The sequence below is a fragment of the Boleophthalmus pectinirostris genome, unplaced genomic scaffold (assembly GCF_026225935.1).
Source record: "Boleophthalmus pectinirostris isolate CB_2022bp ecotype Guang Dong unplaced genomic scaffold, ASM2622593v1 HiC_scaffold_12, whole genome shotgun sequence".
Lineage (NCBI taxonomy): Eukaryota > Metazoa > Chordata > Actinopteri > Gobiiformes > Gobiidae > Boleophthalmus > Boleophthalmus pectinirostris.
Window position 1 is genome coordinate 23,705,370 of NW_026571018.1, and position 12,451 is coordinate 23,717,820.

A 12,451-nucleotide genomic window follows, 5' to 3' on the forward strand; every position below is an offset into this window, starting at 1 on the left:
AAATTTCAAATTAATTAAAACGGTAAAGTGAAACTTTGTGAGGCGTGATAACACTCCTTTTAACATGTCTCAGGTGGCATATCAAAATTCAGACCTGTGCCACAAGTCGTAATAGTTATTATTTCAAAGTTAATTTTGGATGATTGTGTTCACGCTACAAGGTGAGAGCATGGTGAAAAAAGTTGAAAATGTTACTGTAAATGTGTAGTCCCATCCAGACATCATAATTCATAAGTGTTTCACATTTTTAATATAATTTTAAAAATGCTGTCTTTAATTGCAAATGTGAAGAACATAGGAATATTGCAATGCACAGCTCAGATCTACCAAAATATTATAAATTCCTAAAATACTGAAAATGTTTTGTTTTTATATTTTTAGTTTTAGTTAGTTTTAGTATTTCTGTTATTTCTTGAGTTGGAGCAGTCCATAGTGTCAGATATTTTAAGAGAGAATAAATTAGATACAACACACTCACATCAGTGCCTATTCAAGCAGTCATTATTATTCATATAAAACCCACTGACTCTTCAAAACTACATTTAATTATTACAGCTATTCTACACTTAATTAGAAATCTCATCACACTTTTTACAAGAAGCCATGATCTGAAGTAAGAAGTTAGTGAACATTTGTTCTCTGGAGTACTCCAGGAAATAGTTTGAAAGGACATCGAAATCAAATAATATATAATATAAATAATGTATCATATAAATCTGACAAACTATTAATCAATATCTTTATTTCAATGGGAAATAGCAAATTGTTCACCAAAAAAATGTAAATTAAATAATGAAGACCACAGCTCACTCCAAGAATCACATGCGAGTGTTATTTCACATATTAAGTTATTAGCACAGACACACTGTGTGAGACATTAATGATGTAGCACTTGCCATGTGGTGACAGTAAAAAGCATTCAGATATTCTGTTTTAATAAAATAAATATTTCATATTTAATCGTGGCTTGCTTTAACAGAAAGGAAAAACACTTCTTTAGCACAGGACTTAACAGATCTTCTGGTGTAACAAGATGACACAGGTTTAAATAATTCTAGCCCGAGGTGAGCGCCTCCGATGGCAAAGTAACACGTTTGGCTGCAGGCTGCGTGTTACTGCAAAAGTTTACAGTTAAAGCTGTTACATGGTTTGTGTGGCGCCAACGCCACTGGCAGGCCTCCAGTCGCTTTACCATTTGCCTTGAACCAAATCTCTACTGGATGGTACATATGTCTGACTGTGATCATTAGAATAACACACCTGTGTTCTCACTCACACCTTTGTATCCAAATGTACTGCTCACACACTAAAACAAAAGCTCACATTGTTGAGTTGGACGTGAATAAAGCAAAGACAATATCCATTTGGGATCTACTTTGTATTGGTGTGTGTTTCTGGTCTCGTTTACGGTAAACGCACAAGGTTATTTTATAAGTGAACTCAGAGAGGAGAACCATGAACACAGAGATTTGACAAATGCACTTTGGTCCTAATTGTCCCTTTGCAGTGTCCTCTATCCGGCCTTAACGCTGTGTCCTTGTTTACTCCAGGTGAGAAGCCCCATCAGTGCAGCATCTGCTGGCGCTCGTTCTCCCTGAAGGATTACCTAATCAAACACATGGTGACACACACAGGGGTGCGCGCCTACCAGTGCAGCATCTGCAACAAGCGCTTCACCCAGAAGAGCTCACTCAACGTGCACATGCGCCTGCACCGCGGAGAGAAGTCCTACGAGTGCTACATCTGTAAGAAGAAATTCTCACACAAAACGCTCCTGGAGCGCCACATGGCCCTGCACTGCGCCGGAGGCTCGGTGATGGGGATGGGCATGGCGGAGGCGGGCGGGACGCCAGGGCCCGTGTCCATTCCCATGCCCATGGCAGTTCCCGAGCCTGGGGCGGGCGTGGTGGCCCTGGCCATGCCCGTGGGAGGAGGAGCAGGCGTGGGCACAGGCGTGGGGACGGGCGTGGGCGTTGCTGCTGAGGCCAGCTGCCAAGAAGGGACCACCTATGTGTGCTCCGTCTGCCCTGCCAAGTTCGAGCAAATTGAAAACTTCAATGACCACATGCGAAAGCATGTCCCTGATGGATAAGTACAAATAGATAAACTTTTTCAGAAAGAATGACAAATAAATGGCACTAGATTTTCCTTTTCTTATTTTGATGTATGAAGAATAATGAGTATAGACACTGGCACATTAAGTTTCCCGATTTTTTTTTCTGTTATTCTAAAAGAAAAAAATTGATGGTGGCCTTAAGGCTTAGTAGTTTGATATTGATCTACTGGATGGATCCTAACTACAGGCCTCTAAATGTATGCTTTCCTAAAACCCTGATTTATGTGTTGAACACTACCGAAAGGCCTAGAGTGATCACAGACACACAGACACACTGTAGTGTGGGTGAGTGTGCGGTGTGCTGTGCGCGTCCTCTGTGTGTGTGTGTGTGTGTGTGTGTATGTGTGAGAGAGAGAGCTGCCTGAAGTCAAACTCACGGCAGCAGAAAAACCCCATACTGACCAGTTTGGAGACTCAGTGTCCAAGCTTACTGTGGTACCATTTACAACAACAATAAGCAGAATTGTGGGTGGAGTTATTATTCCCTCTTAAAATACTGATGGTCACAAGATTGCCTTCTGTCAAATAAAATCAGAGTAGTTAATTTGACACTGGTTTAATGTATTCCCATGTTATTAAGGGATTACAATGCAACTTTTGAACAGTACTAACAGTCATCTTACTGAAGTGTCAGGGGGAGGCGACACTTCTCTTTATAATTGTTCTCCATGCATTTGATGCTTTTGTTTACTAAATTGAGGTGTGAAGATGAATATTTGAGCAAGAATTATTTTTGTCTGAGGTTTGAAGTTGAACTCATTGCATACACTGCCACTAATATCTTAAAAGACTGTTAAGGCTAGACCTCTTCCATTTTAGAATGAGAAAAAGACAAATAGTTTTACTGATGTTAGCCTTTTCCATCCACAGTTATGGCAGGCTCAAATATGCGATTCTCCTTCATAACTGCTGCTCTTCACTTGCACCTGACTGTTATAGGATGTAGAGAAAAACAACTCTTCTAAAAGTGTTGCTTTGGACTCAGCTCCATTGTTTTGATTTGATAATCTGATGATATAGAAAAGGAGGGGGATAGGCTACTTGTAGATTCAAATGGTGTTAAAGAGGGACTACTTCAATTTGAATCAAATTTGAATTGAAAATAAATGCCACCGTGATCCTGGCGTCGCTGTATAACCTGTTCATTACGATCACAGAGCCATTTTAGCAGCTGGCAGCTAATTGCGCCTGATGGATTGGCTCTCCCTGAGGCTCAAATGGCCTGCGACGTTGTGAGAGGAATTAGAGGCGCAAAGGAAAACAAGTAGCTTTGTTTCTGAAATACCACACGGTGTAGACATTAGACAGTTGTATACATTCCTGTTTTCTACAGCCAAGTCACAGCATGTGCAGAGTAGACTGGACATTAAATGTGTTCATGCATGACATCATCTAAAGCTTTTGTGATAATCATTTTGTATCGTCTCTTCTCCAGTTAGGACACACACAAACACACACATGCAACTGCAAAGGAGGAGCTCTATTATGTGAGTGAACCCTTCCTCAGTTGTATTGTTTAAAAATAACTATCAGCATAAGGTGGTCTTGAAAAGACTGCCGCACAGTCCGAAAAAAGTGCTCCTTTGCACATTTTATTGAAATGCCTGTGCTTAAAATTGAATTATTTTCTTTGAATGGGCGTATATGATTTTCTATTATTCAATTTCAAAAGGAAAAAAAAACATTTAAGTGGACTGCATTATTTTCTTGCATATATGTTGCACTGCTTAAACCAATAAGTGCACTACTGTAACAAAGATGTAGTTTTAGAAAATATTTGTTCAACTTTTGTTCATTCAACATTGGTTGTAGACTTCTCCAAGACTCTTGACAGTTCTTTATTTAGGGCTTGCAGTTACCTACAGTATATCTTATTGTTATAATGCAAGCATTTGATTTTACCGTTAATTTGTGCTCATAATTGTGCAGATTTAGTTTTTATGGCATCACTTCCCTATAAACTTTTTGCTATATTTAAAAAAAAAACTGATTTTCTTTTGAAAACACCCAATCCAAACAACAGTTCAAATGCTACGTGAGTCAGCTCAGTGGGAGGAGCTTATCCTAATGATATAAATAATACTTATAGTATATGTGTGTCACATACAGTTGTGTGTCTAGACCTCTGTAGTGTTGGAGGAATGCAGCTTCTTCAGTATCTGTCCCTTTGTGCACAGTCCTTAGTGTTTGTGTGTGAGTGTCCGTGTGTCGTCAGCCTAATCAAACTGTTGAAGTGGTGTATCTCAACTGTAGGGCTTCCGTTGCTATATGCAGCACAGGTACTACATAGTACTCATATGAGAAGCAGCTCCCCAAAACCTTTTCCACGGGCTCCTAAATCGCCTGGGACACTTGTGCTGAGGTCGACCAACTGCTACTATAGACTGTATGTGTGTAAGGGAACAGTGGGGTGGTCCACTGTATAAAAAGTAGCACATTGTTGAACATTTGATTGGGCCTGTCCTCTCTGGTCTGCATATAAACCTAAAAAAGTGTATGGTTCTTGTTGTAGCTGTTGCCAGGACGGTGATATTGCTGCATGCTAGTAGTAGTGCTATATTTGTCTCTACACAGCACGTGGAGGGTGAATCTCTTGCCTTAACAGACAATGCACTAAATAGATTATACTATAAGCAACTGCCGAAATCTCTCTTTCCAACAGTATTGCCACACGTTTTTTCTGGCACACAGCTCATTGAAGTTGTCTGTTTCAAGTTTAACACTGCCAAAACCATCAAAAAAACGGGGAAAAAAATTGCAAAGGCAGAGAATTTTTCAGTGTGTTACTTAGCATTCCTTCATGGCACCGTAACTTTTTTGCATATTTTTTTGTGTGAACACATATATCCAAAATGCACTATTGACTGTAGCTATAGTTCAACCAGCTTTGTTGTATCATTGGTCTAAATACAGTAGTACGTTAAGTAGCTCAGTGTCGTTATTTATAATTTCCAACTTTCACTACTATCAATTGTACCACATGTTTTGGTTTTTTTTGGTTTTTTTTTGTGTCAGATTATCAAAAGTAGCCAATTTGATCCGGACGAATGTTAATAAGTTGTCCGCTTGTCATGTTGTATCATAGTGATGTTTTTGATAGCGGAGCGGGCTTTCGAAAGTGTAGGGGAGGAACTCTTGTCTAGTGTCAAAACTGTGCTATAGCAAAAAAAAATCCCAGGCTTTGTCCATGAATCCTTTTCTTTTGGCATCACACTCTCCATATAATATTATCTCTTTCTGCTTCAGCTATTTGTTGTGGTCATCTTTTTGCATATTGCAAAAAAAAAAAAAAAAAAAAAAAAAAAAAAAAAAAATCCAGAAAATACTCTTTAATCGTGCTTCTTCTAGTTGTTAGTTTGACGAAAAAATAGTTTATGTTTGCAAACTGTACCATATTTTTCCAGAACAAAATACATATTGAGTAGATAATAGCCTTGAGCCTGCAGCTGTTTGTAATGTGTCTCCAATATATTACTGTTCTGTTTATCTTAGCGTAGAAACACAGGGTCTACAATACAATGTTGTCCTGCTTGCCGTATGTTTAATTCATATTTTATTTCCTGCTTCTTTTTTTATTTCTGGTGATAATAGTGGTGTTGTTTATACATAGCTTCACGCAACTGGATAGTAATATTTTCACAGTGTACTATAATATATGCATAATATACATAACAAAACAAGGAAATGGAAAAAAAAAAAAACAGTAAAAAGGGTTTAGGGGCATGTTGGAACATTTTATTTAGAGAAACGTCCTTCTATACCTGTCTGCATATACATCTTTTACTTTGAAATACAGTTCACTGCATCTTTGTCCTTCTACAATACTACGCATTATAGTGAATACAGATATATATTTAAGTCATGGTGTCCACACAGAAAGATTACAGATAGTTTGAGAGTATACAATACCTTTTGGGATATAGGGAATATGCCTATCAAGTGCCTATCAGTACATATTACAGCAACTATAACAGGAGTCATAGTTTTTCTCTCCTACATTGCACAGCTATACAGATACAGATGGTAATATTTATACTACTATACTACAAACCTGCTGGTCACGATCCCCTTAGAACCCTTTAAAATATTCAGAGGATATATTCATACAAGTTTATGTCTACTATACAAACTGGAGGATTTTAAAAGTCATGTCTCATTGTTGGCTGGTCTCTTACAAATTCCATTTTATTTCAATCCGCAAAGAAGCCATATACTGTACTGTACTGTATCTACGAGGGGGAGGAAGAGTCAGTGGCGCTTTTTGACCACCAGAGGGAGCCAAACACATCCATCGCCTGTAATACACACACACTGCCTGGCAAAAATCCAGTATATTTTTGGGAATGAATATTTCCAAGTTTGCATGGCAACAAGTGATGTCAGCGGCTCCACTGGTTCCTACTGTAACGGGAAGGTTTTTCTGCTGCAGTAACAGGTTCTGATTGGTCCTTGGATGACCTCTTGACCTTTGTAGTAAACCTCTCCACATGCAAGCCACTGGCCTCCTCCCCCCAACAATTCATATATTTTCATATGATTGACAGCTTCTTTTTAATTTCTGTTCCATTTTTATCCTTATGGGATTTGTAAAAGACAAGCCTAGTGCAAGAAAAAAGTCATTATTATTTTTCTCCCAAAATTATTTGGAAGACATTTTGGCGAGCGATAAATGAATGCCACAGAAATGTTGTGCACAGAGGGACTTAAGTGATTGGTTTATTGGGACTTGAAAAGATTGGAGAATATGGTGGAGAAATAGCCACACAGTTTGGGTGGTTTCAGAAATGACTGAGATAAAAGGCTTTGCGATTGGCTTATTAAAACATCCCCTGCGGACCAATTACTAGAGCTGCAGCCTTCACCTTCTCCAGCCACTGTTTTCTGCCAAATTTATTTTTAATTAAAACAATAGCAAATAACCGCAAACTGGGGTAAAAAAAAAAAAAAAAAAAAAAAGAATAAAATAAAATAAACACTAGAATTTGCTTTTATTGTTTATTAATTTTGACTTTTCCAATCCTCCACACTTTTCATACTTTCAACCAATAGGAGAAAAGAGCTATGATTTTCAAAGACACACTCTTCAGCCATTTTGTTTCATATAGACCTAATAGAATACATTGAAAGTATAGGCAAGGTGATATAGCGAGTCCCTTTCATCCTACTGTAAAACACAACAGCATCAGTCTCCACATCACTCCACACAGCCAGATTGTAGTTCTCAATGAGCTTTACGCAGCTATCTAAGCTATAACATAACATAGTCTATGATATAGTGTGACGTCGCTTTCTCAAAACATGCAGTTCTTATATTTGCTGGTAACTTCTCTGCAGTCATGTCTGTACAACTTTTCTTTCTCTGCTACTTTATTTGAAGGCTTTTGTTTCGTATGTTTTTGAGGTGTATTTCTGCCATTCAAGATTTTACACCTACAGTAGTCTACTATTGCCACCGTCTTCTCAGCTCAGTCCTACGCCCTGTATTGTAAAAACACATGCATTCCTGCCCAGAACATTCCAGCTTCTTGTCTGGCAATATACTTTTTTCCACATTTGAAAAGAAAAAGATACAATTGTCCAGCATTTAATTGTACATCTTTTGTGGATTTGAAAGCGTGCATTGTCTATTATTGCATAGTTTACAATGCAGTGGAAATGGATTTTCTTCTCATGAGAGGGTCTCGGGGCTGAGCTCTAGGCGGGCTGGTATTCTTGGTGCTGTTTAGGCAGGCACATCAGAGCAGTCGGAGTGAATGGGGCCATAGTAATGTGTAGACAGTGGACAAAAGTGTTTTAGACAATGTTTTTGCTCCCAAACCAAAGAAAGTGCAGATGTTTTCAGTTTTCCGGAGGACAGTTTTGCTCTTGTTGTGATCAGGCTAGAGGCTCTTTAGTCCGGTGAGTTTTTCATCATGCAGGGTGCTTGTCAAAGTCTATCCATGTGTTGTCACTTGATCACTATTGGTTGTTTTATATCTTGCCTGTTGTAGACCAAAATAGATTTTTTATAAGAAATGCAGCAAAAATAGAATATTAATCGGATAAAGAAAAAACACATTGCATTGCTCCAGGAAAAATGAGGTTACATCAGTTGAATTTTCTACACTTTTAGCACATGTTTAGTGTAAGCCTATCCTATGTGTTTTTAGTTTGTCAAATATCCTAGTGTTTTAAACTCCCTAAATTTATAATTTAACTTGGAACGCATTTAGCCATTTATATACTTGAGATGGACCAAGATTTTAAGTTTGCACATATTTGTAGGTTTTTTCTGAAGCCAAAAAAGAACGAATCATATACAACATGTCTCGAAAAAGGAAAAAATAACTCAGATCAAAAGCATTAATCAGTGCCAGCCACCACTACCATCCACTACAGTTGAATTTGCAAAATAATGGAAACTAAACCGAAAACTACAATGAGGTCCAAATATGGTCAAATGGATTTATCTATTTTTATAAAAGCAGCACAGTACTGCAAAGTGAATGTAAAATGTTTGGCAGAATTTGACAATATTTCTAAGGTTGATCTGAGTAGATTAATCTGCTGTATAATTTGTATCCGGAAATAGGATAAAAATCACATTGGACAATATTGGTCCCTTTGGTAGGTTGTTGTCAAGCTTATTGCTGCCATATCTTGTATGTAGATGCTTTTGTAAAGTAAAATGCACTTGAGTTGAATTGTGAGATGTGTATATTTTGTTAGTTTTATTTTATTTTTTTGCTTATGTTAGCTTGCTATTTTTTATTATTACCCTGGCAAAACACTTGCCCTTTTCAAAACTTGGCGGAAGTGGAGCTGTCGTAGTAACGGTATAGTTTTAACATCACAACTAAGCAGACCCTGAAATATATGCTGCAGTATGTGTTGTCGGTTGTTTTTGAATAATTTATGCTCCAAGTTGCTTTGTATTTTATTATTATTATTATATTATTATTATATTATTATTGTTATGAGACAAGCTTGTTTGAAATGTATTGACTGCTGTTTTGAAAAATGTGCAAGGAACGTTTTGTAATGTAATTTGTCAAACACTGGACTGGAGGGAGATTTGACAACATTTTCCAAGTTGAGAGATGTTTTTGATGGACAGAACTGCACAAAAAAAAACATGGCCGCTCTAACACCAGTCTGCAGTTGGAAGACAATGGATTTTTTTTTTTCCTTTTGTGCTGGTTAATTGCGTTGAGGGGTTACCCATAAATGGAATATTTTCCCTTCCAAATTCTTGCATATTCTAATCATTTTTGTACTGACAAAGGGATACCACTTGACAGCAATCCACTGATCCCAATCATCTGGTTGTTGCTAATAGAAAAAAAATTATCTTTTTGCATCAACTGCCACTTCTCAAACCAGAAAAGAGATTTGCACTAGACTTATTTTGGTCTTCGTTCTTCAAAAAGCAATATAATTCACCGATATCATCCGACCATCGCCTGCCCACAGTGGGAATGCTGAGTAAATGGTGATTAATTTTATTTTGTATTGAAAGGTACAGAATTGGTTTTTAGAAATGCACATTTGTGTGTTATTGTACGTAGCAGTTTTTGATATTATCCAGCACTTATCCCTTGAGTAATAGTGTCCAAAAATATATTGAGGGGCATTACATTAAAAAACTGTTGTTTCCTCCTTGTGGTTGTTTTGGACAAATCAAGCCGCTCTTGTAAACCAGAAAGACATTGGGATGCATGAGGGAAGACTCCCATTGGTCACGTTGTCGTTTTGTCTTCATTACATAGTCGCCATAATTCCATCTTTCAGCAAACATACACACGTACTGTGCGTAACACCACCAAAAACCAAAATACAAACCAGCTGCCCACTGTCGCACACCTCTCCATCTTGTCCAGGATGCTTTAAAAAGTCTAATAATGAAACACACATCATCTGGAGGAAAAAACAAACTAAATGCACCTTTATCTCATCTCCATCGGTCGAGAAACCTGTTTCCATCCATTTTCACACAAGGTCACGTAACACCTGTCACTCTTGACCGTCTGTCATTGGTGTAAATTTTGACAATAATTCAGTGAAATTTCACCATTATCTGGATGTAGTAGCTTTCCTGTTTTCACAGCTTTGTGGTGTTGTTGAAAGATGTTGCGGTTTGTCTAAATATGTTGCGTGTTAGAGGAAGCATAAGTATGTGCCTTCTTGTACTCTCCTTGGTGAGCTTGTAATTATTGAGAAGCTGAAGCCAGCCAATTGTGTTTGCACTAAAAACCAAATTGCTTTTCGTGATGTGGACTATTTAAGCAAGCTTGTTGCGTCACTTTAACCGTACAGTATGCATGAGGGTGAATTGGTAAGTTTTAGGGCTAGAGCTCTCATCTGTTGACCTGTAAACCAGTGCAGCTTAGAGGATCTTGTGAATATATCTTGGCTTAGTTCTGCATTCAGTTTTCAATCCCATCTCCTTATCAAGTTTGTCACAATTTCAACAGTAATAAAAAAAAAAATTAAAAAGATTTAGAAAAATAAAAAAACACATACCATGATTACATACAATACAGCTTTTACTTTCACATACCACAGTTATAAGTAAGACACCTACAGGAGAGTGACACTCTCTTCATGGAAATGCGTGAATATACGAGGTCGCCTCAAGACTATTGGTAAAAAAAAATTTTCAAATCTGGTTTTTATCACATTTTGTTCTAAACAAAAGTACATGCTTTTAGTCTTACAAATGCACCTTATTCATGTCTGGCCATGAGAGCAAAGAGGCTGGCATTATAATATCTGATTTAGCACCTTACTACCCAGCATGTTTCACTGATGCTCTTCTTCCATACAAGATCATTTCCAAAAGCGTCACATATTTGTGAAGTTGTTTGATGGGATGTGCCAAAGTTTAGAGGCGATCTCCAGAGTGTTTCTGCTTTTCATTTTCTCTTTCCTTCTTGTTCAATTATAGCAATGGTATGTCAACACTTTCCTATAAATGCGTGTGGAATCAATTTATCTCAGCAAACAGTATCATTACTTGCCATTTTACAATAAGCCCTGTATTTCACATATATTTACCAGTGATGTGTATTTGTTATTATAAAGAAAATAGCCGTAAAAGCTTCATTATGTTACATAATATTGTGACTTTTTTCGAAAAACTGTGAAGACTTATCTTGCATATACTTTATACAGAAGTATTAAGCCTTAATACAAAAGACTAAAAAAAGTGTGGAAGAATAAACTGATTGTTGCTAAGTAAGGATGATTTTTGTAAATGTTACCAGCACTTTTTTTGTAATTTTCACTCTCTGAGGTATTGTACAAGTTCAAGCTGTTTGTGAAGTTTGATTATGAAGGAATAAAACTAGTACTTTCCTGTACTTCACAGAAAGCCTGGTGTCTCCTTTATTTTACAGTCTTTTATGTTGCATGCATTTAGCAGCGTAGACAAACTGCTATGAAACATACTTGTCAACTGCACAAAAAGACAGGCACTAATGCGCTAAATAAATTGTACAATAGTAAATAGGTCTACATTAAATTTTAAAACTCACTAAAAACGATTTTGATTAGATTACGTTTAACGTTAAATTATGTATGGACACTGGGATAAAATAAAGCTTTTATATCAACTATTTTGGGCAGGTAATTTTCTTCATTCAAAAAAGACTTCAGCAATTCATAACATGGCGCATTTCAGAAATGTGAATAGACAAGTTTATTTTTATTTTTTTTAATGTTTTTTCTTTTTATATTTATGGCGTATTCTGCTCACAGGTCCGCGCAGCACGTGTCTATCACGTAGAATAACCTTGGTCTGGAGTCTTTATCCTCTGAACAATTCAAAAACCCTTGGACATTGAACCATATACAGTTCTTCGAACCACTTCCCCATAAACTGAAGGGTGTAAACTTGTGTCAAGATACTACACAGGGATGTGGGTGCTACTCGCAGTTATGATTAAACCTACTAGCACGTGCCTTTCACACTGCTGACAGGCACGTGTTTCATTTAAGGAAAAGACACTGGCGCCCTCTAGTGTACAACTTATTTTTTGCAGGACTGAGGCTTAGCTTCCTGGTCTTCAAGTCTGCAGATTTCTTTAGTATCTCAAAATTCATGTTTAATTCAGCCTCATTTGACAGTGAGTCACACCTTGTGCAAAGAGTTATTTACACATACACTTAGACAACAAAAGGTTCAGAAGAGTGACTAGTTGGGTCCTTCCCAGTTTATTCCAATTATGACAAGAATGGTGCAAAACCAGGGCAGCACACGAGTTCCAAGTTAAAGATAGCAGCTACTGCAGAGTGCTAAAGAAAAATCAGTCAAGCACATTTAAAATGCACATCCAGACCATCCAACTATGCAGA

At 37.4% G+C, this 12,451-nt stretch overlaps 1 protein-coding gene across 1 annotated transcript in view; it reads left to right on the top strand.

Annotated features, from left to right (window-relative positions):
- Positions 1-11,457, top strand: part of zbtb20 (zinc finger and BTB domain containing 20) — a 31,477-nt gene extending 20,020 nt beyond the window's left edge. The window contains exon 4 of the mRNA XM_020922999.2: positions 1,551-11,457. Within this exon, the coding sequence (XP_020778658.1) occupies positions 1,551-2,092 (542 nt within the window). The 3' untranslated portion in view covers positions 2,093-11,457. The remainder of the gene's footprint in view (positions 1-1,550) is intronic.
- The last annotated feature ends 994 nt before the right edge of the window (positions 11,458-12,451 follow it).